A 27,158-nucleotide genomic window follows, 5' to 3' on the forward strand; every position below is an offset into this window, starting at 1 on the left:
ATTATTGAAAGTGGATGGGGTTTTTTTTTTACAGTAAATGAAATAAAACATGAAATAAATAACTTATGGATGTTTAGTGGAGCGTTTGTTCTTAGATATGAAAGAAAGGAGAGAAAGAATCTTAGATACCTGCTTTGTGGAAAACGAGAGCTACAGAGGTCTCGTTATTCCACCTCTTGTAGAACTTCAAGATCTATTTTGCCAGTCAGTATTGTATCATTTGCCAGTGTATTCAGGTAGCTCTTAAATGTCATAATTCAATCTCTTTGTGTAGCTTACCGTCAGATACTTTAAAGTAGCCTGTGAATAAATGACTACAGAGAGCCTTACCATGGTTTTTTAATTGAGCTATCTATCTTCAAAGGGGAGCGAAAAATCCAAACATTGTGAAGGACAGCTCCAATGACCATTTTTATGCAGATGAAAATGTAGCTAAAATGAATAGGAGCTGGCTTGATGGAGGAAAAGACTATAAAAAAGTAACATGAAGCCTGTGGAATGTGTCTGCAGAGGGACGGGAAGGCCAGCCAGGCAGCCCCAAGTACCCATGCCTGCCTCTGTCTCTTATGCTTGCTGTTATTTAATGTTACTTCCTGACCCTCATTCACTAAAGCTCCTGGGTCTCTGAACTAGATCATGGCCCTGAAAAGGGGGAATTCCAGAAATCTTCATGCCTCATTGTGAGGAGAGGGAGCCAGAATTCCCAGGGGCTAAGTCAGTCGAATGTAAACTCCGGCAGGTCCAGTGAAACTGAAAAGGCTTCACTATCAGACTCAATGATGACAACCCTCAGTTGCTGGAGAACCTGATTTTACCCGGTTGGTTTCAGGGAACTTAATTTTTTTATCCACAGACTCTCTAGAAGCCTGAGCTAAATTTAGAGGAGCCATGATCAGTACTGGTGAAGGAAATGCTCACACTGATGGATATGGAATCTTTAAAGTACTGACCTCGTACATGGTGCTAAGTACAGATTAACAAAATGTAACAATAATAAACACCTGAAAGCATTTTTTCCTTCTGAAAACAACATTTCAACAGTGTATATCATATATAATAGGGAGAGCGCAACCTAAATGTACATGAAGGAAGAGCTTTTGGAATTTGTTGAAATCATCTTCAAGTGGTGGAAGCTACAGATGTGGAACTGGGGTATTGCTGAGCCAGTTGGATTTGCTTAAATGTTTTTGTTATAAGAAAGATTCAGAAGGAAATTTATAAAAAGTTATGAGAAAAAGTATTACTCTAAATCAGAAGTTCTTAACCGTTTTTGGCCACAGACCCCTTCAGCAAGCTGATGAAATCTATGGACTCCTCAAAATGTTTTTAAACACATGAAACACATAGAATTACAAAGGAAACCTAATGTAGTTATCATGATACTTAAAAAAAAAAAAAGGTTCACAGACACTAGGTTAAGAATCTGTGATCTAGGTATTGATTTTGCTGGACATGTCTTTTTAAAAAGTAGAACCTTGAAATAACTTTCATCTGTTTTTTGCTAGTTATACTTCAGCATGTACCCTCTACATTCCAGGTGACAGAATGATTCTTGAAGGTCCAGTGTGAACAACTGCCCATCAGGTAACAGATGATAGGCAGCTTTGGTACTAATTCTTGGGAAATGAATAAACTTATGTGTAGATGGATTTACTTGGGAGGATTGCAAGTTTAGTACCTTACTTTTTTCCTTTTTTGCTTATTAGCAATGCCACCTGCATATTAGCTCCCCCCTTCCCTCACAGAATAGTTGATAGTTTAGAAAGGGGGGAACAAACATGTCTCTAGTTGCTTCAGTTGAAAAGTACAAAACTTATTATATATATGCAGTAATTTGAAGTTGGCTTTGCTGAGCTTACCATATTCTTGTTAGAGATATTTGGAAAGCAAAATGTTGTGGTAATGGCTAGGTTTTTGCCAAGCTTTTCCTAGACTTCACCATAGAAATTTAGTGAGCTTCATAATCTTTGTAATTATTTAGCCATCTATACAATTTCTGGAAAAAGCAAATACGATTCAAACCTTTATGTAGTAGAAAGTAAAGAATCCTTTTCAGTGACACTTCTATTGCAAGAGACTCCATATCAATTAACAAGCATATATTAAGTGCCTATTATTTGCCAAGCACAGTACTAGGCTCTGGAGACACAAGTACATGGAATGAAACAATTCCTACTCATGAACATCTTACATTCTAATGACAAGTACATATATATATATATATATATATATATATATATATATATTCATAAGTACATGTGTCTACATATATTCATATACATGAAAACACATATGTGTATTAATAATTGTGAAGAAGACCAACACAATCAAATACAAGGTTGTTTGGGAGGGGGAATGCATCTGCAATTGGTATTGGTGGTGGAATGTGAGGAGAGGGTGAGGAAGGGGATGCTTCTGTGTTTTTTGGGGGGGGGGCAGGGGGGAATCAGGAATAAGTGACTTGCCAGAGAAGACAGATTGGCTAGGTTGCAAAGTGGCCAAGGATAACATACGCTAGGGCTGAAAAAAATAAGGCAGGCCAGGTTGTGGAATGCTTAAAGCTAAACAGGGAAGTTTATAATTTATCTTAGAGGAACTAGGAAGCCACTTGAATTGATTAGAGAAGTGATGTGGTCAGATCTGCTCTTAATTAAAGTTCCTTTGGCACCAGTGTGTTGGATAAAGTGGCTTGGAAGAAGCTTGAGGCATGCAGACTAGATTGGTGGGGGGAGGTTGGAGGCAACCTTTTCAGAGAGTTTGACTGAGAAAAGGAGATTTAGGATGATAGCTCGAGGGAATGATAGGAAAAAAAGTAGGTATTTTTCTTTCTCTCTTTTTTTTTGCAGGGCAATGAGGGTTAAGTGACTTGCCCAGGGTCATATAGCTGGTAAGTGTCAAGTATCTGAGGCCAGATTTGAATTCAGGTCCTCCTGAATCCAGGGCCAGTGCTTTATCCACTGAGCCACCTAGCTGCCCCCTAAGAGTAGGTATTTTTAAAAGATGGAGAGAACTTGGGTAAGTTTGAAGGCAGCAGGGAAGGAACTGGTAGCTAGGAAGGAGGTTGAAGATTAAATAGAGGGCAGAATGAGGTTGTAATGGGAGTAACAGAAGCTCGGCCTTGGTACAGCAAGGGCCCAGCTGAAGTTGGATAACAAATGTATAATGGACTCAGTACAGTTGTTGAGAATTCTAGATCTACTAAACAACTTGTTACTCAAAAACAAGTAGCATGGAATAGAAAAATATTTGCTTATTGCCATTAACTGTGCTAAATGTTGGCCTACAAAGAAAAAACCCTACCCAAGGAGCTCTCCTTTAATGGGGGGAGATAACACATAAAGGAGGTTCAGCTTCAACACAGATAGTAAAACATCTGGTAGACTTGAAGGAGCTATGCTATGGCAGATGTTAAAGCCCTGTGGTCTTAATTCTCAGGATTGTAATTCATGACTTCTCCTTCCTCTCTCATCCAAGCAGTGTGAGAAGCCAAGTCTTCAGCAACTATGGGAAAGGGGGTAGTGAACTAGGATGAATCTGCGCTTTGTGTTACCTCTGGTAGAGACAAGAGGGCAGTGATTAGTACAGTGCCTGTTGGAATATGGGTAATAGGGAAAGAAATAGGGGAAGCAAGCCAGCCCATAGCTTGACCTTACTGGGCTTTCTTGACTGCCTAAAGGACAGCTAGGTGGTGCAGTGGATTGAGTGTACCAGCCTGGAGTCAGGAAGACTTATCTTCCCAAATTCAAGTCTGGTCTCCGACACTTACTGGATAAGTGACCCTGGGCAAATCACTTAACCCTGTTGCCTTAGTTTCCTCATCTGTAAAATGAGCTAGAGAAGGAAATGACAAACCATTCCAGTGTCTCTGCCAAGAAAATCCCAAATACAGACACAATTGAACAACAAAAACTATAGGAAAGCAATTTCCACATTTCTGTGTTCTGTTTAAGGTTTCTCATTTTTTCAGAGTACTAAAATAACTGCAGAAGAAATTTTTAGTAAAATACTCAACAAATCTCATTTACATTCAGTGAAGATACTGACAAATTTGTGTCCAGTTTTGGCTGGTGATGTGGCAAGTAAATGCCAATAAAGTTCATTTTCTGAGTATAATCAATTTATTAACAATGATGAATATAATGTTAACAAAGTAGGTCATACTGGCCACCTCAGTAAGGCCAAGAAATCTCAAGGAGAAAAGGGGGAGGGGATTCTCTTTTTTGACACCAGGGAAAGAAGGGGAGGGGAAAAGTGTGTTGGCATTCAGGTGTGTATAGCTAACCACTCCCCTCTCTGACAATTAAGGAATGTTAATTGTTTTGTGGGACTCAACTGCCACTAGTAATCTTGGTTAGGGGACCAGAACCACCCAGTTTGAATCCCCTTTGGGGGAGATCAAGCCTACTCTAATCACACAAGGACTGACAAGAATAGATAACTTGTCAGTTGAGGGGTTGACACCAGGTTTAACAGATTGGGACTGACAGACAACAATCACTACAATCAGATGTCCCAGGGGCATGAGTGATCATCACATTCCCTTTCAACCACACCTTTAAACTAATTTGGACTAGGAAAGACCACATGCTTGAGTTTAACTCCAGAACTGAGAAATGTGGCTCAACAAAATGGGGAACAGGGTTAATTACAAAACAGGATCAATTATTAAATAATACAGAACAATTTTAATTAATTTCCTCAGTGATTCCTGACTTTTTAAGAACACGGAGAAAGTCCTTACCCTTTATGAGCTCATGTTTACAGTAGTATAGAATATTTTAAGTAAAATAAAAGCTAACACAGAAATGTCAGTGGAGCAAAGTATTAGGTTACTTGAAGCTAACTTCCAATAATGCTTTTATAAAGAAACCAATTTCCATATTCTTTATCAGGTTTGTAGCAAACATCTTTTGGGGTTTTTTTTTGTTTGTTTTTTGGGGTTTTTTGCAGGGCAATGAGGGTTGCCTTGCCTAGGGTCACAAAGCTAGTAAGTGTCAAGTATCTGAGGCTGGATTTGAACTCAGGTCCTCCTGAATCCAGGGCCAGTGCTTTATACACTGCGCCACCTAGCGGCCCCCCCATCTTTTGTTTTAATAAAACAGACTCAATTAAGCCAGTTCATCAAACTACACAAAAATGAGCCATTATTGGGCACACCACTTTGAGGTGGACCCAATTCCGGAGCAGAACCTTTTCAGGATTCAGTGGATTTACGTAGCAGTGCAGTAACCCAGATGTTGCTGGCCTATTTCATACCACCTGAAGAGGGTCTCTGTCTGTCTCTGACAAGATAATGTTGACCTTATTCTCTAGGTGAACTGCCAGTGTGTCTTGAAGTTCTGATAGGAAGCCTCGTTCAGTGTTGCTATGGTCACAAAGAATGACATTTATCCCTTGGGCAGCAGCATCGAGGACATCATGGTGTGACATCTCACCTGTCAAAAGGGGAGATACATCCCAGATGAAACAAATACTTAAGGGCCAAGTAGGCAGTCTTTGGAATACTACAATAGCACAGATGGGCAAATCACAAAGCCTGGAGGAATCCACTGGAGGCTCTTGTAGCCTCTTTCAGGAGATAAGAAACTCAGCCCCACAGTGTCTTGGGGAAGTGCTTCATCAGTGCTCTTTGCCTTGCCTGGCCTCGAACCCTTCATCTTCAGTGGGTCTGTGAGGACTAAGAGACCATCAGCACAGAAGGAAGCCATCCACCCCCTTGGAAACTACAGGAATAGTATATAGGCAGGAGTATACATCTAGCCAATCCTTGTTGTACAGAGAGCTTCTCTGCAACACACAGGTGTGATCCTTTTTACTCTAAGCCTATCCATCCATGTGTATAATTATATGTGTCTGTACCTAAATGAATCTATCTTATCTAATTATCATATTTAACTTTTCCAACTACCTTAAAGTCCTTAATACATACTCTTTGGATGTGAAGGTGAATTTATTCATTACTTTTTGCATAGGAAATAAAAACTGTGTATAGGAACTGAACCAGGCACTAAAAGACTACTCTACATCTCTGCATCTCTCCTTTGGCCTTGCCTCTGTATTATGTTTCTGTATCTTAGTTCAACTTGCTCCCTCTATGGGAAGGACATTCCTCCCAATCTCTCCCTATGCAGCCCCTTATGCTCCCTTCTTCATGAAACTTTCCTAATTGTGTTACTTTTCTCCTTTACCCACCCCCAGCCTGAAGCCAAAATTATTCTCTCTGAATTCTGAACTCCAAACACTGTTTGTATCTCCTACATGGTAGCATTTCCCCAAAGCCCTGAAGGGGCTTTGAAGATCCAGCTAAAAGCACTCCCCTCTTTCACCATGCCTGGCAGAGATGAAGAAAGGTGTCTCTTTGACTGGCTGGAAAGCTAGGATTTTAGGAGAATGGGTGCTGAAAAGTTTTAAATGACTGTTCTGTTTGATGAAGCACACTGGAAACTTCTACCCTACCTTGACCTCCTCTGTAACCATATTTTATTATACTGTGAGACATACCGTGAAATATACTGTAACGATATTTTTATTATGCTGTTTAGTCAGTCAGTAAGCATTTATTAAATGTCTGCATGTGTTAGGCACTAAGGATACAAAAACAGGCAAAAGATAAACCCTACTCTCAAGGACCTCTCAATCTACTGGGGGGGGGGGGGGAGAACAACATGCAAATAAATAAGTCCAAACAAGCTATATAACAGGAAAAAATGAAAATAATTAAGAGGGAAGGCATTAGAATTAAAGGAAGTTGGGAAAGGCTTCCTAAGATTTTAGCTGGGACTTCAAGGAAGCCAAGAAAGCCAAAATGCAGAGCTGAGGAAGGAAGGCATTCCAGGCATGGGGGGCAGCCGGAGAGAATGCCTGAGCTGAGAGATGGCGTGTCTTATTCATGCCGTGGCCAGGAGGTCAGTGTCACTGCATTAAAGAGTACCTTGGGGGAGTAAGGAAACAGGAGAGGCAGGGGGAGGTATGATACGAAAGACTCTGAATGTCCAATAGAGTATTCTGTATTAGATCCTGGAGGTGAGAGGGAGCCAGTGGAATTTATTGAGGGGAGGGGATGATGTAATTAGACCTGGACTGAAGTGAAGAAAAGATCTATGGCAGGCCAGCAAACCAGATGGCTACTGCAATAGTCCAGCTGTGAGGTCAAAAGTCCTGTACCAGGGTGGTGGCAGTGTTAGAGGAAAGAAGAGGGTGTATTCAAGAGATGTTGCAACGGTGAAATCTGCAGGCCTTGGCAAATAGATTGGATATGGGGGAGTCAAGCATGACCCCCAGGTCAAGGGCCTGGATGACTAGCATGATAGTGGTGTACGAAGTTTGAAAGCAAGGAGGCTTTAGGGGGAAATGGTTCCGTTTTGGACTTGTTGAGTTTAAGATGGCCACCAGGCATCCAGTTTTAAATGTTTTAAAGGTAGTTGGAGATGAGAGACTGAAGGTCAGCACAGACATTAAGTTAGTCATTAGCATGGAGAAGTTATCTCTGTCTCTAATCCATGGGAACTGGTAAGTGTATGAGAGGGAGGAGAGAAGAAGTGGGCCCAGGACATGTCCTTGTGGGCCATGCATGGTTAGTGGGCATGACTTGGGTCCAGCAAAGGAGACCAAGAAAAAGGAGTCAGATAGGTAGGATGATAACCAGGAGAATGGGCTAATCTATAGGTTCAAAGGCTGAAGAGAGGTCAAGAAGAATGAAGATTGAGAAAAGGCAACTGATTTGGCCATTAAGAGTCACTGGTAACTTAGGGGATTACATTTGGGATGGAATGATATTTGAAGCCAGATGTCAGGGTTTAAGAAGAAAGTGAGAGGAGATAAAGTGGAGACTCCTACTGTAGATAACTGTTTCAAGGATTTAAGCCAAAGGGAGAAGAGATAAAGGAAAAGAGTTAGCAGAGATGGAAGAATCAAGTGAGGATTTTTGAAGATAGAAGAGACATGAGTATTTTTATAGGCAGTCTGGAAGAAGCCAGTAGAGGGGGAGATCGAAAATAAGTGAGATAGTGAAGATAAAAGAAGGGGCTATCTATTGGAGGAGACTGGATGAAATGAGATCACTTGTGCAGGTAGAAAGGTTTGCCTTGGCAAGGAATAGGGCTTTCTCTTCACGTGAGGGGAGTGGCAGATGGCCTCTGAGTGATAACGAGGTGAGGAAGAGGAGAGAAGAGGGAGCTCACACTGAAAGGCCTCATCTTTTTTTTTGGTGAAATATTAGAGAAGGTTCTCAGCTGAGAGAGTGGGAGAAAGAGGTGCTATGGGAGGTTTGAGGAGGATGAAACATTCTGGAAGAGCCACTGTGGAGAGTTGGCTAGTGAGTAGATGAGGGAAGTACAAAAGGATTGCTTGGCAGGAGTTGAGGACCCAGTTGAGCGTGTGTAACACGAATTTGTATGGATGCAATCAGGATGGTTCCATGATTCTCTCCATCTTCACTGAGAAGCCCATGGGCAGAGTGAAGGTATCGAATGGTGGGAGTGATTCAAGCATTCAAGAATGCTATGAAATGTGACTTCAGAATGACTTGCTTTAAAGAGATGTCAGAAGGCATGAAAAGACTCACCTTAGACATTTCTCTTTGTAGAGAAAACCGCTGATGTTTAGAATAATCCTAAACTACTTCTGCCAGGTTAGTACCTAAAATGCAGAGGGCAGTATAGTTTTCCTTTTGAGACTTGTAAAGTATGTGGAGGGGGCTTGTATTCCTCTGTACCTCGTACATGGTGGCTGTTTGATCTTTACTTTTCCCAAAAGTGCTTTTTTTTTTAGTGAGGCAATTGGGGTTAAGTGACTTGCCCAGGGTCACACAGCTAGTAAGTGTTAAGTGTCTGAGGCCAGATTTGAACTCAGGTACTCCTGACTCCAGGGCTAGTGCTCTATCCACTGCGCCACCTAGCTGCCCCTCCAAAAGTACTTTTAAAATGGAAAACATTTGACTCTAAAGAATTACAAATCCTTCAATGCTATTCCACATTGTGTCAGGGCCAGGGTTCCCCTATTTTGGAGAAATAGGGATTCATTTTCCATAAAAGGCAACAAATCTTGTCTTCCTTGAGCTGTTACATGGTCACCTATAATATTAAAAACTCCATGTGGGGGGCAGCTAGGTGGCGCAGTGGATAGAGCACTAGCCCTGGAGTCAGGAGTACCTGAGTTCAAATCCGGCCTCAGATACTTAACACTTACTAGCGGTGTGACCCTGGGCAAGTCACTTAACCCCAACTGCCTCACAAAAAACCAAAAAAAAAACCTAACAAAAAAAAACCTCCATGTGGAAGCCCCTCCAAATTATGGATGCCTGAAGAACCATGGGAGTAACTAATCCTACACAGATGCCAAGATGTATCTCCATATAGAGATGGGAGAGAGGGGCTCTATCTATAGGATTTTAAGTGTCACAGTGTCCTTGTGGCATATCCTCGTCTTAGGGCAAAGTAAACTTCCTTTTTAAAATTTCTCAATGACACATGAGGGTCATATCTCATCTTCACATTGAACCTGAACAGGGTACTCATGTGAAGGCCTACTCCTCAATGTGAAGTTAGTGAAGAGGAATACAGGAGAGAGAAATGAAAAAGAGGAGTGAAATGGAAATAGAGACAGCTACCAAAACAGGATTCAGCATTATGTCTTTCATATCAAATACCCGCTTAATAGAAAATACAGAAAGAGGTCCTGAGAGAGACAACAGACAGGTTAGTTTTGAATGAAATGATCTCTAAGTTCCTTCTACCTCTAAATGGTACGACTGCTAATTTAGTTAGAAGATGAAAAACAAAAACTGGTCAAAACTGACTTGAGGACAATAGCCCCATCTTGTGACTTTTTGTGGCATTATTGCTAAATGTTTTTATTATTTTTTTTAAATTGCTAAATATTTTTAAAGCCAGGTTCTTTTTTATTAAAAAAAAAATCAGTGAACAAGCATCTCTTATGTGCAAGGCACTAAACCAACCATAAAGAAAAACAAAACCAGTCCCGGACTCACATTAGAACATTACATAGGATTTACATTCTGCTGGAGGAGAGGACACACATATACCAATAGGTACACAACAGAAACACACAGAATAGACAGAAGTTAACTTTAGAGGGGATGGCACTAACAGCTGTAGATAATCCTGTTATCCTACATATGACACGACACTTGGCTTGATCGGAGTCTTTCTGGAGGTGTTACTGAGTATCTGGGAATGGAATGGAGTGATAGGGAAACTCAAGCTCTTAGGCCAAATAGCATAGTTTCTTCCTTCCCGTGGCATAAATACCAAGAGGTAATAGCTTCAGTGATGACATCTATTAATCTTTTTCATCATCTCTCTGACCCTCAGTCTCCCTTCTCTGCTACACTCTTCTCCCTTCCCAATCTGGACTTTTCACTAGGCTATTTCCACCCTGTACTATCCCATACTCCTTTCAAATGACTCTTTCCAAACCCCATGGAAAAACAGAGGAGGCAGCTGGTAGCACGGAATTTTGGACAATGGGCTCCTTTAAAATCTTACCCCTAAACTCAAAGAGAAGAGGGTAGCTGCTGGGTACAAGTTCTAGAGTTGTGTCCAAAAAATGGCTTGCTTCTGTCTGAGAGACTAGTAACTCTGTAATGGGTCTTGTACATCAAAGGTACTAAAATACTGACTCTCAAATGTAGTGACTGATCATTTTCTAATGGCAAATGTTCAGATGCTATCTTCCTTCCACAAGAAACATTAGCTGTCCTGCCAATTTGAGTGCAGCTCCTTTTATAAGACAAGCTATTTTGAACTGTTTATTTTGAGGCCTAGATGGGGCAAAGAGAAGGCTGCAGAATAAAGAGAAAAGGACCAGAGCAACCACAGAGGATGCCGTGCATACCTGTAAGGTAAAGATCTGCTTCCACACCCTGAAGGACACTGCTCCCAGCACCGGCACACAAGGCTACTACTCTGACTTTCGACTCTAAGAAACAGCAAACAAAACACAAATGATCAGTTTTATCTTAGTAATAAACTTAGCACTAACTGTGAATCCAAATATGGGGTAGACTATCTCTTGGTCCCCCCCAATTTTGGTTTTGATAAAACCTGGATAAAATCAAAGACCAGATATGCATAATTCTCCTTGAGCTTAGATGATAGGACTCACAACAGCAGAAAACAATCCCTTCAGAATTGGAGAAGAAACAATCTCTCCCAAATAGAACAGTATATAACAAGCCTCTTAATAATAGCCCACCACCTTATGTTTGTTAAGCACTTCATAATTTTCAGAGCACTGGTATACATCATCTCATTTATATTTTTCCTAAGTTTACCACAAAACCGTATGGTAAAATTGTAAGGCATTACTTTGGTTTTAGAGATGAGAACATTGGAGGATAACTTTTAGGTTAGTCAATCAAATGTGGGTGTCAGGACTAGAATCCAGACGACTGATGTGAACTGCAATGCTGCAAATTAGTAATAATTAGGGATATGTAAAATAACACTGAGGTTCTACTTCCCACCTATCAGATTGGCAAAGTTGACCAAAAACGGGGGAAAATGATAAATATTGGAGGGGTTGAGGGAAAACAGGCAAACTCGGAATCCTCTACTACAGGTAGGGCACAAATAGTCCGTGTGAACACTGTGAAGAATGATACATATGTACATATGTATGTGTATACAAATATGTTCATATATTTGGACATGCCTTATTGTTTAGCATGACTACACATATTTGTTAAAAGGATTTTTCTTATTTTTGTTTTGTTTTGAGGCAATTGGGGTTAAGTGAGTTGCCCAGGGTCACACAGCTAGTATGTGTTAAGTGTCTGAGGCCGGATTTGAACTCAGATCCTCCTGACTCCAGGGCCGGTGCTCTATCCACTGCACCACCTAGCTGCCCGGATTTTTCTTAGTTTTCAATTAAGGTAGGACATAGAAAAAATAAATACTTAATTAAAAAAAAACTTTTAAAAATTATCCAAAGTTGGTTTTATTTTAAATTGTTAATTATACAACTTTGCAGCCTAGAAGAGGGGTTTGTTAGGTTTGGCCACATTTTCTTTGAATATTTCACCTCCACTAAGAATCCATAATCCAAAAATCCACTCACTAAGCCTCACAATGAAAGTCCTTTGATTGTTTCATGCGGATGGGTTTAACCTACAATTCATTTAGGGAATATATTTTCTTATGCCTACTTCAATGTAAGTGTTTGGTTCCCAAAAGTCCTGGCAGAAGCTGAAAGAGGAAAGTCAAGTGTAACAATGATAGACTAGGTTAGATCACCAGTATTGTTTCACTAAGTTACGTCCAAAACTGTTAAGATTTATTTTAACTAATCACTTGTTTTATTTAAAAAGCCATCACCCGTGAGTTGCTAGCAAGTCTTGCATTTTTAATAGGACGAATACATCCAAGAGTGTCAACATTACCCCCAGAGAAATTATTGGTTGACCAGTTTTCCTCGTGCACCAACTGGCAGAACAAAAGGTGCACGTTGTTTACCTAAAGTCTTCCCTGCTCCAAGGGCGAGGCGGACATGGGGTAGTTTTAGGTGACCTTTGATTCGTTCAATCATGGTTGCCAGGGAGACAGATTCATCCAGTGTACATGATCTTCCCATCCCAGTATTCAGAAGCAGGGGCTGAGGAGAAACAGAATTCAAAGATTGCAGGTACTCGGGTCACTACTAAGTTACATTCTTAGGATGTTTCCCTCTTTGAACATATTTTCCAGAAAGAATTATTAGTGTTTATATCTATAGGAATATACTCACATTTCAAAATATATTTGTGAAGTGTACATTTTCCCTTTTCTAATAGAGTCTAATTCACAGGCTTCTGTTTTGTGTTTCCCTCCTGCCCTCTTCATATCTCTATCACTGTAGATTTAGCGAAATGAAGTGCTATCTATAAGGAAGAACTGGTGTTATGTTTGTTCTGGTGCTTTTGATATTTAGTTACTTAATGACAAATATGAATGTATTTTGATATTTACTTTTGTTTGTAAAAATATAAGATAGCTTTTTTGTTTATAAAGGATAAAAGTAAATATATTCATCATGGCGAGTGTAGGAGTACAGACAGGGATAAAGTTCTCAACTGTTATTCAACTCAATAACTAAAACTTATTAATGAGAAAAAAGGGGAAGCCCATATTACTGCTATTTTGTCTCTTAGAAACTTAAGTCCTAGTTAACTAACAACCTGTTAATACAACAGTTTTTCTCTGTATTAAAACTTATCAACCAAAACTTTGAAATGAAAGAAAACATATTTTTTATTACTTTTTCCAGTGACAGAATCTCAGTCTTCTGATAAAGACGACTATTTTCTGAGAGAAAAGCCACCACTTGCAGCAATGCTTTCTGGGTACAGTTCAAGCTGACTCGTATTTGTTCTTCTCCATCATTCCTAGGGGGGAAAACACCTCCAAAGGTTAAGATAAACAAACATTAAATATATACTTTGATTTCAAAACTAGGTTCTTAGTGGACAATGAACTGCATTGATTAAGTCTCAATTATTTCTAACACAAATAAATTCCTTAAAGCAGGGCTTTTTAACCTTTTTTGTGCCCTGGACCCTTTAGGCAGCTTGGTGAAACCTATAGATCCCTTCTTGGAATGTTTTTAAACACATAAAATAAAATAAAATACATTAAATTCCAAAGGTTAGTGAAAATAAAAATGTAATTTTTTTCCCATCCAAATTCACTGATCCCTTGCCCTAGAATCTCTCTGCATACAACTTGGTCCTCAAGTGAAGAAATAGTTTAGTAAACCTTGAAATGTTAAACAATGTGACTTCCTGCATGCAGTCTGGTCTTCTTGCATCCAATCTGTCCCCTCTTCAATCTATCCTCCACCCCACAGTCAAACAGGTATTCCTTAAGTATAAGCCCAGTCTGATCTCTGTCACTGTTCAAGAAGCTTTAGTGGCTCCTCATTGTCTTTAGGTTGCAATACAAGCTTTTCAGTTTGGAATTTAAATCCCTTTGCAATGTGGCTCAAGCCTATTTTCCCTGATGATAACACATTATTCCTTCTCTATTTGAAACTTAATTTTCAGTCAAACTGGCTGTCTTGCTGTTCCCAGGCCTCAATAATCCATTTCCTGACCTCCATGCCTTTGTACTTGGTATCCCCATACCCAGAATGTTTTTTCTCTTTGCCTCCACCTCTTAGAAACCCTATCTTCCTTCACTTCAGCTCAAACTTAAACCTCCTTCAAAAGCCTGACCCTGATTCCCTCAAGTGGTAGCACTGCCCGTAGCCCACTCCAAGCACTGTATGGGCTTTATTTTTACAATATACCCTCTGATATTATAACACATCATGATATAATGTATCTGTGCACATGAGTCTGTTGCCACTAGAATATAAGCTCTTTTGAGGCTCCTGTGCCTGGATAGTGCATGCCCAGTAGATGTAAAATAAGTACTTACTGGTTTATCAATGTTAATAATTAAGAGAACAGGAAAGAGTGTTGATAGTTTTTATCTTTTCAACCCACTGGCTTTCACTTAAAATTTTTTTATTGATAATTTCATTTCCAAATATCTGTTGTTGTTCTCCCCACCACACCCCCACTAGCAAGCCATTATAACAAAGAATTTTTTTTTTTTTTGTGGGGCAATGGGGGTTAAGTGACTTGCCCAGGGTCACACAGCTAGTAAGTGTTAAGTGTCTGAGGCCGGATTTGAACTCAGGTACTCCTGAGTCCAGGGCCAGTGCTCTATCCACTGCGCCACCTAGCCGCCCCCATATAACAAAGAATTTGAAAAGAGAAAGAAAGAAAAAAACAAGACTGGCTTTAATTTTTAAATTAAAAATTAAATGTGCCTTCAGGCACCTCCCACCTTCTTTATTTTTTTTATTTATTTATTTTTTTGGTGAGACAGTTGGGGCCAAGTGACTTGCCCAGGGTCACACAGCTAGCAAGTGTCAAGTGTCTGAGGCCAGATTTGAACTCAGGTCCTCCTGAATCCAGGGCCAGTGCTCCATCTACTGCGCCACCCAGCTGCCCCATCACCTTCTTTAAAGAAGTAGAAGGCTATGGCTGTGTAATATTGCTTATAATTTCAGGCTTTTTTCAATGAGCTGGAAAATTCTGTTGAATTAAAAAAAATGTTTTGTGTGATATGGAATGACTCTTTCAGATGGGGGGAGGGGCATACCAGGAATTTAAGTAAGGTTAAAAAATAAACAAAAAATTGATAAAATGTTTAAAACGTCACCATCAAAGAATCTTAACTATTTTCTAGAAATCAGAAAGTCTGAAGTAAGGGTCCATGAAGGTATTACTCATGAGCAAAAGGCAATCTTAAAAATGGGTCATCTGGAAGCAGTGACTTTTGGAAAAAGCTGTGTAGGAGTTTACAGTCAGGAAAAACTGGAAAACCACTTCTCTGAAATATATCTAATTGTCACTGAGTATCATGAAAATTTTCATTTTCTACATAGCATTTTTTAACGATAATACAGCAATTTTAAAATTTGAAATCTAAAAATACAATTTTACATTTTTTTAACATTATAGTGTTGTACAGTTTATGACATTTCATAAAATACAGTCCAGATACAGGGCAGAAAAGTACAAAGTGGAATTAACCACAGATATCAGGAAAATTACCTTTGTTAAGGCTGTCTCTGGGGTTCATATTTTGAAAAGTTACATTCCTATTAATTAGCATAGTTAAGGCTATCATTAGGAAGCAAGGGGAGAAATCCAGATATTAAATTTTAATGGAAAGCAAACCTGGATTGATCAAAACATTGAAATTTTCCCTCCTGTTTCAATCTGAAATTAAAGTTATGACCCATTAAAAAATCTGTATAGGAAATGTTTATTACAATAACGTATATAACTAGGATCCAAAGTACATTTTTCCCTTAACAAATAGAGGGTTCTGGGCAGCTAGGTGGAGCAGTGGATAAAGCACTGGCCCTGGATTCAGGAGGACCTGAGTTCAAATTCGGCCTCAGAGACTTTGACACTAGCTGTGTGACTGTGGGGAAGTCATTTAATCTTCATTGCCCCACCTGTCACCCCCCAAAAAAGAGGGTTCTTAATTCTCAAATAAGGGAATTTGAATCAGAACTACAGCATAGAGAAGACTGGAAATGAAGTTTGGACAATTAATTGTATAATCAAGTATGCATTCTGATTTGCAGTATGAATTTTCTCTTTCTCATTACTTGCCTAAGGAGGTGAAAAAAAAATCCACAAATGTTTTAGCCACAGTTTTCACACCTGGGGGTAAATATACCTGCCATGCTCACCAACCACTGCCAGTAGCATATGGTGAGAGGAAGAATGGGGGAAATGGAAACATGAGGATTGAACTGAGACAGAAATGTTTTGTCATCTAGTTCTTAAAGTATACCTAACCTGTAGCATGAGAGTAGGTGTGCCCCTTTATGCAAAGATTCATTCAGCTCCTGTGCAGCTACAATATATATACACAGGGCTATTAGAAACTATAAAGTTTCCTCAATACATGCTGAAGCTGCACAGTGCCAAAGTCTAACTTAAAATGCATGGTATGAATTCAGCTATCCTTTTAATCCTCAGAGAAAGAACCATTGAAATGTTAGTGCAGGCTTAACAAAGAGTTATAACAGTAAAGCAGACTATATAATCTCCACCCTTTATTCCTGAGAACAAAGTAAAATTGTGGAGCTTTCAAAAGCTAAGTACAAAGTAAAAATCCTTGATTTGTGCCCTCAAATTCAATGAGTGCTTCCTTTTCATTTCAATTCCTAAGGCAAGATGTTAGCTGGAGTCTCTCAGATATTATGAGAAAAGGATTTATCACATCCCTTTAACAAAAGGAAAATTAATTTCATACTAAGGAAAAATATTTTTAAAAATTAATTCTATGCACTTTCCAATCATCTTAGGGATTCTTCAAATTTAAACAACAAAAAACATAAAGCAATGTAGAAAACCTAGAGTTTGCTATTACAGGTAATGTATAAGAGAAAAACAGTATATACAATAGTATTTCAGTATATCAGAGGATATTCCTTGAAGTGACTGTAGGGACTGGATAGTTAGGCTTGCCTATCCAAAGCCCCATAAAGAGCTGGGATCTAGAGTTGAAATTGGTACAAGTTATCCCTGGACAACAATAACAGTCCCTTCTTCTTCCTTCCCCAACCCCGAGGATTTAACGTTCAAATGGGCATAGTAAATTCAAATATGTACAATGAGTACTTAAAAGCTACTATCCAAAAGCCCGCTTTTTTGTGGTAATGTTGTAGGCTTCAGATTTTTTAAGAAGCTGTGAGTCTTGATATTTCTCAGAGTATACAGGCAACTATTATCCTTCTTTTTATACAAATGTATCTATACCTCATAGCTTGGCATACCTTGTTACTTTTTATCATGCTTTCACTATATTAAGTCTGTCTCTGCATTCTTAAAATGCCCAGTAGGAAATCTGGTTGTGGAAGGAAACATTTTAAAAGTGGTACAATAGGGGCAGCTAGGTGGTGCAGTGGATAGAGCACCAGCCCTAGAGTCAGGAGGACCTGAGTTCAAATCCGACCTCAGACACTTGACACTTAGTAGCTGTGTGACTCCGGGCAAATCACTTAACCCCAATTGCCTCACCAAAATAAATAAATAAATAAATTACACCCTCAGGGCAGCTAGGTGGTGCAGCAGATAGAGCACTGGCCCTGGAGTCAAGAGGACCTGAGTTCAAATCCAGCCTTAGATTGACACTAGCTATGTGACCCTGGGCAAGTCATTTAACCCCAATTGCCTCACAAAAAAAAAAAAGAAAAGGAAAGGAAAAAAAAGAAAAAGTGGTACAATAAAGAATCGGAATGAATTCCTGGGCCCTAGCAAAATGGACCTCCATGTGATATGATATTTAAATGATTTAAATCCTTGGGAATGGAAATCAGAAAACTTGGTGATCTTTCTTCTATTTCACAGTCTGTATTTTGGAGTCAATCTATAGGTCTATTCCTAATCCTAACCCTCAGGAAATTAGATACATGTATAATCATCCTATATGCATGAGAAAATGATTTATTTTAAAGCTATAAACTAATGAATGCCACGAATATCCTGAAAAAAACAAGTAAGCAATAAAGAGAAAAACACATAATACCTAGCAGAGAAGGTAGTTATCGAAACTTCTGGTATCTCTTTCACTGCAGACATGAATTTGTCCATGCTTGGGGTATCATTTATGTTAAACTCCACTCGATGGGTTCCTATTGTTGGATAGCTGGGAGCTTTCGATGGATGTATTGGAAGAGAGGTACAACCTCCTAAAAAAAGTGCAGATGATAGGGAAATTCTTATTACATAAAAAACAAAGACCTACTAATGTTTTCCTGCAATGGCTCACCTTGGTATGTTGCATTCTTAAAGGAACAAAAGCTCTGACAGGTCTTCCCAAGCTGGAGAGACTGAATGTATGGCTAAGAATCTGTCTAGCTAATTTCGGAGAAACTCATCACCAGGCTGGCTGTAGGGAAATGAATTCTCCAGCAGCAACTTTTTTTTTTTTTTTTGAGGGGCAATGGGGGTTAAGTGATTTGCCCAGGGTCACACAGCTAGTAAGTGTCAAGTGTCTGAGGCCAGATTTGAACTAAGGTCTTCCTGAATCAGGGCCAGTGCTTTATCCATTGCACCACCTAGCTGCCCCACCAGCAGCAACTCTTGAAAATTATCTACAAAGTTTAGAGTAGTTGTGGACTCAGTCAGTTGAAGTAGTAACCATACCATTAAAATCAAGGAGCCCTGGGGCAGCTAGGTGGCGCAGTGGATAAAGCACTGGCCCTGGAGTCAGGAGTACCTGAGTTCAAATCCAGCCTCAGACACTTACTAGCTGTGTGACCCTGGGCAAGTCACTTAACCCCAATTGCCTCACTAAAAAAAAAAAAAATCAAGGAGCCCTGAAATGCTTCAGTACTGAAGTATGAACCAAGAGAGGCAAAGAGTATGGGGACAGTTTTAATACAATACTAATAAGTAACATGCAAGATTTCCATTAAGTTCAGGGATTCAGAGAGATATTAAAAATCATATTCTCAGAAAACCTTTGATGAGCAGAAATACCTGGAAACAAGAGAGGAATATTTTTCTACAAATCTAATTTAAACAAGGCTTTGAATTAATCTGTGAAATTTCCTACTTGTTAGGTCATTCATTAGAATCATTCCAGGGGCAGTTAGGGGGCACAGTGGATAAAGTACTGGCCCTGGATTCAGGAGATCCTGAGTTCAAATCTGGCCTCAGACACTTGACACTTACTAGCTGTGTGACCCTGGGCAAGTCACTTAACCCCCACTGCCCTGCAAGAAAACAAAAAAATACCATCTTCTTTGCCTCTTCAAGGTGGGGCTGAAATTGTTGCATTCTCCCACAGTGTCTAGCAAAGCAGTCAATACTGGTTAACTGATTTATGTAGGTTGTTTATTCAAGTCATTGCTTTATTGGGGTAATTTTTTTTTCATTTTTACGTGCAGTTCAACTAGTATACTTCACCAATTTTTTTTTAAAGATTTAAAATGATCAAAATGTCTTTCTCCATCTGTCAGAAGCAATCAAGTTGTAAGAGAAGTTACAATTAGAAAGGGCCTCTCAATTTTCTGAGGTTTGTGAAGGGAAATTTAAAATGTCAAGAAATGAGAAAATCCTTACCAAGCCCTTTTGCTAACCAGTTGTTGACTCCCTGGGGTAAAGCATCATAGGCAGTATGTGGAGAGTAGATACCAATTCTATTCTCCAAAGCCCGGATCACCAGACGCTCCTTCCATGTTTTCCACGTTATGCGCTTGAGTGGTCGGAAAATAGGTGGATGATAGGAGAGAATGAGATCTGCTTTCTTTTGGAGCGCCTCCTCCATCACTTCCTCAGTCAGGTCATTTGTTAGCAAAAGTGTCTTCACAGTATGGGGTGGACTTGGTTCCACCAATAATCCAACATTGTCCCAGTTTTCAGCTAATGAAAGTGATGCAAAGTCATTCAATGATGAAACAAGAGCTTTCAGATCCATGAAAGGACGTGAAGGACTGCTGACCAAGAACTGGAAAGCCTGGAACTTTCTGCTGACCAATGACCGAGGAGGGTGGAACTTGAGGGAAACCAAGCGCACACAGGATGACAACATGCAGAAAGTAGCTAAGACTCAGGATCTGAAATCACAAAAATAGGAAATGGAAATGCAAACTGCACTGTGTGTCTATTTGGCTTGACCCCTACCCTTCTCATCAAGGTCCAATTCAAGTCCCACTGCCTTCTTAAAGCTTTAACCTATGACTAACCCAGTAGGTACTCCCTCTTTTGTACCCCTGCCACTCTAATTATCAAGAGAGGTAGTGTGGTTTAGTAGATATTCCTGTATTTGGAGTCAAAGGCCTGGATCTCAGTATCTCTGAGACACGCTGGCTGTATAATCCTAGGAAAATCAATCTCTCTGAGCCTTAGTTGTCTCCTCTTGTAAATGGGGAAAATCCCTGTTAAACTCATCTCATGGGGTTGCTGAGGCTCCAATGAGATAATGAACATAACGCACTTTGAAAATTTTACAATTCTACACAAATGTCAACTAGGTATTATTACAATTATCTTTTTTTTTTTACTATTACTTTGTTATGTATGTTTAGTCTCCCCAACTAGACTGTAAGCCTCTTGAGGATAAAATCTTTTTGCCCCTTCCTAAGGCCTAATGATGAGCAAAAACACAGGTATGCAATGAATATTGGCTAAGGATTGCACTGAACCAAGGGAGCTATGCTGATGACAGACACTGCTTTACCTCTGGATACTCCTAGTGGCTCATCCAAACTGGAAATCATAACTGGTATTCCTGACCCTTCCCCACACCCCCACATCAATTCTCTTGCTAAGGTCTCTCTATCTCACCTTTGTAACATCTCTCAAATACACCCACCTTCTCTCCTCTGACACTGCCAACACTTTGCTGCAGGCCCTCATCCCCTCACATCCGGACTACTGCAACAGTCTGCTGGCTGGGTTGGCCTGCCTCAAATCTCTCTACTCTAGTCCATCATCTAGTTGGCCACTAAAGTGATTTTCCTCAAGTACAGGACGGATCATGTCACCCTTCTACTCAATAAACCCCACTGGCTTTCTACTTTGATCCTGGAGGATCAAATACAAAATGCTGTTTCAAAACCACTCAGGACCAGTCTTCTACCTTGCTTCCCAACACATACTCTGGTCCAGTGACACTGGCCTCCTGGTTGTTGCATGAGTAAGACACTCCATCTCTCGGTTCTGGAAATTTCCTCTGGTTGTCCCCCATGCCTGGAAGCTCTCCCTCCTTCACTCCGACTACTTACCTCCTTGGCTTCTTTTAAAATCCCAACTAAAATTTCATCTTCTATAGGAAACCTTCCCCAACCCCTCTTAATTCCAATGCCTTCCTTCTGTTAATTACTACTTATTCTGTATAGTTTGCTTTGTACATAATTGTTTGCATGTTGTTTCCCTCATTATGTTGTGAGGTCCTTGAAGGCTGGAATTGACACTTTTGTATCCCTAGTGCCTGACACATAGCAAGTACTTAATAAACGTTTACTGATTTGATTGAAACACTGGAGACAGAAGAGGGTTCAAGAAAGAGCCTTCAGGTACATCTTAATAAGATCATGAAAATACAAATGAAGAAAGATGAGAACTGAGGAAGAGTCATAAGATTTGACAATTTGATCATTGTTAACCAGTTTCAACTGAGTAATGACATCAGAAGCCAGATTGTAAAGGGTTGAAGAAAGGAGAACAAATATAAATATTTGTGGATGACATTCAAGCAATCTAGAGGCAACTAATTTAATTTTAATTAATTCAATAAATATCTATTAAATTATTATTATATATAAGGGACCATGCAGAGATAAGACTAGAAACAAAAATGAGTAAGATATCCATGTAATAATCACAAGATTATTACAATCTAGTGTGAACTGTGGAAGGAGAGAATAAGATATTCAGATGTTCAAATATAAGACAGAGTAGAATGTGAAAGCAGTGAAGAGTGGGAGCATATAGAAGGCATCAAAAAGTCTCAGCATGTTACTCTTGGCCCGAGAGAAAGACTTAGTGATATATTGCTGAGCACAATAAAAGAACTGCATATTGGTGAAGTGCCCTCTGATAAGATACCTTGTTTCCATCTCTGTAGTTTCACACCCAATCCTTGCCCAGGTGGGTAAGGATTTTATTCTAAGAATCATCCATAAAGAACTACAGAACCCTTCCCTATCCTGGGCTGTACATTATTTGGTTGAGTGCTTGATTTCCAGGGATTTTTTAAAAAACAGCTATTCATTTTTCTCCTGCAGGAATGTGCAGGGAAGGTGAACTTCTGATGTGGGAACTCCTTCCACTGCTGTAGATCTGCAACTTGCTTACAGTATATGATGTAGGAGGCACAAATAGTCCCACATCAGTATATATAGTATGAGTGTGGCCCGGGACACTAAGAGATAAAGTGACTATTTAAAATTCCATAAACATTTATTAAGCTCGTACTTTGTTCGAGGCACATAATAGCTAGCATTTAGGCACTTTACAAATCTTATCTCATATTATCCTCACAACCACCCTGGGAGACAGGTGGTTATTCCCATTTTACAGATGGGGAAAGTAAGTTAGAGAGGTTAACTGATTTACCCAAGGTTACACAGCCAGTAAATCTCTGAGGCTGGATCTGAATTCAGTTCTACCAGACTTCGAGTCCATCCTTCTACCCAGCTGCCTCACAGAACAAGTTAGGTGTTAAAGGCAAGGCTTGAATTTAGATCATCCCAAGACCCACATAAATTCGGGGGGCGGGGGGGAGAGAAAATCCCCGCATAACTACATAACGCCAACAATTCCTATTTAATTGATCTATGCATATTTTAACAAATCAACAACCACTTTCGAACCCTCTGGGGCAAAATAGTCGCTTCGTCTCTGGGGGCGGCGGCGACTTTTCTACGGACCCATGGTCAGGACAGTCGCTCTTCTAGCCCTGAGGCTCTCCCGGAGCCCGGGCCCCTCTCCCTGTAACCTATGCCAACTCCTGGCCTCAGTTTAGCCTTCTCTACGAAGAGAAGATTCGACTAGAGGGTCTCTGAAACACCTTCCTCCTCTGACAATGTCACAAGTTAGCCTTAGGAGACTCGGAATGGAAGCCTCGGCCGCAAACTCCTACAAGACCCGTCACCACCCCCTAGATGGAACGCGACGAGAGACACAGCCAAGACAACTCACCTGCGCCTGGTTCTCACTACGCCCACCCACATGAGAGCCACTTCCGCTTTCAACTCAACGTGTTTCCGCTGCGTTGGGGCCGGAACGGAAGTGGACCGTTCTCTTTTGTGCATCGGCCTTACTCTCTTCCGGTTCGCTTGTTTTTAGGGGTCCAAAATCTCCGTTCGTGTTTGGAAGTCTTGAGCCGTGGGGTAAGCCAGGCGAAGAAGGCTGCGGGTTAGGGACGGAGGGGAAAAGGAAGAGCGGGAAGCCGAGGGGCCTGCACAGAGACACAGGGAGGGGAAAGGGGGGGACTTACTTTTCGCGCCCCTCCCCCCCATCCCTGCTCCCAAGTTTCGCGAGACTTGGATTCTCGTTTGTGTGCTTTAGGCGTGAGCTCCTACTGCTGAAGGGGCAGGACAGAGAGCTTGAAGTGGTGGCCACAGGCACTCCTGATTGACCCGAGCAGGGCTGGGAGGAAAGACGCCACCAGGCCCCGGCGCAGTTTCCTTTCAAAGGGTCTTCCACCTCTGGGGAGGAGGGTCCTCGTAGTACTAACCTCTAATTCTCCAACTCCCGGCACCATCATCGTCATCAGTATCCGCCTGCCTGCAACAACTGCCCACTTGCTGGCATTAGAGGGATTGGGTCAGCTCAGCGAGTATTTGGCTAGCCCACTGTGCCCCAGGCTTGCATTGTACTGGGCGCTGGAGGTCCCAAGAAAGGCAGAAAACAGTATGGCTGCAAGCCTGTGATCTTCACATCTACGTGGCCCAGCTGGAATCCCGACCCACCTGGGGGATACAAAGAAAAAATGTCTTATCACAGAATGAGAGAGCAAGTGAAATAAAAAGTGGCTCGTCACAGACGGCAACTTGAGAGTCCGAAGGGGCAGGACAAGGGAAAAAGTCTAATTTTAAACATTCGAGCCTTTTGTAGAAGTGGGCTGAAATAGGGATCAAGACTGGATTTAGGACTGATTTTTCTTTACTCTTTTGAAGTCAACCTCATATTTAGAGACTTTTTAGTGTGTCTGGGAGGCAATGGTTCTCAGACTTTTTGGTCTCTGGACCCCCTTTTTGCTCTGAAAAATTGAGGACCCCCCCAAAGAGCTTTTGTTTATGTGGGTTATATATTTCCTAAAACAAAAAAATTAGTAAGAACTGTGGCATTGTTTTACATTTTTCTATAATCTCTGTAGTTTCTGGCTTAAATAGAAGACACCTGGATCCTCCTATCTGTTTCTGCATTCCATCTTTTGTAATAATGTTGTTTCAGTTGAAGTATGTGAAGTAAAATTCGGGCTCATACAGATATATAGTTGGAAAAGGGAGAAGTTTTTTAATGGCCTTTTCAGATGATTTTGGATATTCTCTAATACTACACCAAAACTGGTCTAGTGGTAGTTTCTTAAAGGTTAGTTGCAATGAGGAATCTAAAATCAGTGCTCTTTTCCAACCATTTTTCATTGCTTGGGGGGCAGCTAGATGGCGCAGTGGATAAAGCACCGGCCCTGGATTCAGTAGGACCTGAGTTCAAATCCAGCCTCAGACACTTGACATTTACTAGCTGTGTGACCCTGGCCAAGTCACTTAACCCCCATTGCCCTGCCAAAAAATAAAATAAAATAAAAAATAAAATTCATTGGTTAGACCTTGCACTTTGAATGGATCTTTTACCCATGATTTTGTAACATGAATTGCTCATTTGGAAAATATTTGTTCAATGAGTTATGCGGATCTTCCAGATGCTGACAGAGTTCATAAAATATAAAAAGATTACATCATTAGTGTTCTCATAAGAAAAGTCTCTAAGAACTGGGAATTTGTCAAGCTTTCAGTGGCAGGTATAACTACAATTTTCCAAATGAGATATTAACAGTTTTTGCATTTGCAGCTAAATCTTTAATTCAGAGTTCATGTAGCCTTTGGAAAATTCCACTGTATTCTCATGAATGAATGAGGGGGGAAAAAAATAACAACTTAGAATTATTGTGAAAATATTTTTGATATTATAAGACTTTTTGAAATGTCTCAAGGACTCCCAGGGTCCACAGACCACATTTGAGAACCTCTTGTATAATGGATAGAGTTAGCCTTAGTCAGGAAGACTCAGATTCAAATCCAGTTACTGACATCGTCTGTGTAACCTAGAGCAAGTTATTTACCTTCTCAGTGTACCAGGAAACTCTCTTAGACTGTTTTCCAGGTTTCTTGATTCCTTCTAGCTGCTCTAGCCCTCTAGGTGCTAGTGTTTCACAAAATTGTATATGTATATGTATATGTTTATATGAGAAGTAAAATGGCTTAGTGGATTGAGAGCTAGCTGTTTAGATTAAATATATTTGAATTAAATAACGAAAGAAAAGCTTGCAAACTTTTTTTCCTTTTTCAGCTTTCTTTTGGACTGCCTGAAATCCCTAAGTAGCAGGATGGTGAGTTTCATAGATTCCTTAAAAACAGTTTTCTTTCTTTATAATTTAAAAAATTATTTTCTTTTAAATTTCTTTAAATATTTTTATATTTTATAAAATATTTTATATTTTTAAGAGTTCAGATTCATTAAAATACTTCTAAAATTAGGGCTTTTGAAACTAGTTGAAGAATTATAGTTATTTTAGAGCCTAAATGGAACCTCAGAGATTCTCTAGTTCATCCTGCTCAATTTTACTGGTCTTAGGTAATTCTTTTTAGTTTATGTGACAATTGCCTTTGGGATATAATTGGACTTTGGAGAGAGAAACTTCATAGTCTTTGCCAGAGCTAGGACTAGGGGTAGGCAAAGTGGAGATACAAGGAGACCAATGTACATCCTTATATCAGAAAATTCCATACTCCAAGGCACATAGCCATTTTGTGCAAAGTTCAGTGAGTTATTTAACCTTTTGGCACAGAGCAGTCACCTTGGGGTCAGTTTTTGATCATCTGATTATTTTGGAGTTTTGAGTGTTCCTTTCTCTTTACCTCTTTTATTTTTTAACCTCTATCTTTAAAGAACACTCATTTCAGCCACTTCTAGGATTTGGTTATTCTGTTATTTAGGATTTACTTGAATGATTATGTAACTTTTGTTTAGTATGGGATCCTTCCTGTCACTTCTAGTAATGGTAACTGTATATACTGGGGACCTTCTTCCTCCTGTCTGCTCCTTCAGGTTTTGGGGAAAAGAGGATGAAAAAAGGCATGGGAGGGGGAAGGAGTAAGGCAACTGTATATTTATTTATTTATTTATTTATTTTTTGGGTGGGGTAATGGGGGTTAAGTGACTTGCCCAGGGTCACACAGCTAGTAAGTGTCAAGTGTCTGAGGACGGATTTGAACTCAGGTACTCCTGACTCCAGGGCCGGTGCTTTATCCCCTTCACCTCCTAGCTGTCCCCTGCAACTGTATATTTAAAGGCACCATTGTATTCCCCAAGTAAAACAAGTTGGTCAGCAAGCGTTTATTAATCGTGTGTTACATGCTAGCCACTTTGTTAAATGAAACCGTCCTGCTCTTAAGGAGTTCATTGTCTAATGGGGAAAGAAACATTCAAACAACCGCATACAAAAAGGATATATACAGGATAAATCAGAGATGATCAACAGAGGGCAGGCACTAGCATTAAGGATGATTGGGAAAGGTGGGAAGCCAGGAAGTACAGCTGAGGTGGGAGAGAGTTCTAGGAGTGAAGGGTAGTCAGTGGCCCAGAGCCAGGAAATGGAGGTGTTTTTGAGGAACATGGAGGAGGCCAGTGTCACCAGATCATGGGGTATTTGGGGTGAGGGAGCAAAGTGTAAGACTGGAAAAGTCCGAGAGAGCCAGGTTATGAAGGGCTTTTGAGGCTTTTAATATTTGATCCTGGTGATGATAGGAAGACACTGGAATTTATTGAATAGAGGAATAATGTGATCAGACCAGTGCTTTAGGAAGATCAATTTGACAACTAAGTGGAGGATGGAATAAAGTGGGGAGAGACTTGA

General features: G+C 40.2%; 2 protein-coding genes across 4 annotated transcripts in view; one reads left to right on the forward strand and one right to left on the reverse strand.

Annotated features, from left to right (window-relative positions):
- On the reverse strand, positions 1–23,361 carry NIF3L1 (NGG1 interacting factor 3 like 1). Its single transcript, XM_043991630.1, has 7 exons — positions 23,219–23,361; positions 19,637–20,130; positions 18,096–18,258; positions 13,255–13,381; positions 12,474–12,612; positions 10,855–10,938; positions 1–5,435 (listed from the first exon to the last, which is right to left on the reverse strand). Exons 2-7 carry the CDS (start codon positions 20,103–20,105, stop codon positions 5,251–5,253), a joined length of 1,167 nt encoding a protein of 388 aa, XP_043847565.1. The 5' UTR covers positions 20,106–20,130; positions 23,219–23,361; the 3' UTR covers positions 1–5,250.
- The window catches only part of PPIL3 (peptidylprolyl isomerase like 3), a 14,489-nt gene continuing 10,653 nt past the window's right edge, over positions 23,323–27,158 (forward strand). The window contains exons 1-2 of one of the 3 annotated variants that reach the window (XM_043991631.1): positions 23,323–23,409; positions 25,592–25,631. In XM_043991631.1, the coding sequence (XP_043847566.1) occupies positions 25,629–25,631 (3 nt within the window). In that variant the 5' untranslated portion in view covers positions 23,323–23,409; positions 25,592–25,628. The other 2 variants (XM_043991632.1, XM_043991633.1) reach the window with 2 other exon arrangements.

The sequence above is a fragment of the Dromiciops gliroides genome, chromosome 3, assembly GCF_019393635.1.
Source record: "Dromiciops gliroides isolate mDroGli1 chromosome 3, mDroGli1.pri, whole genome shotgun sequence".
Classification (NCBI taxonomy): Eukaryota; Metazoa; Chordata; class Mammalia; order Microbiotheria; family Microbiotheriidae; genus Dromiciops; species Dromiciops gliroides.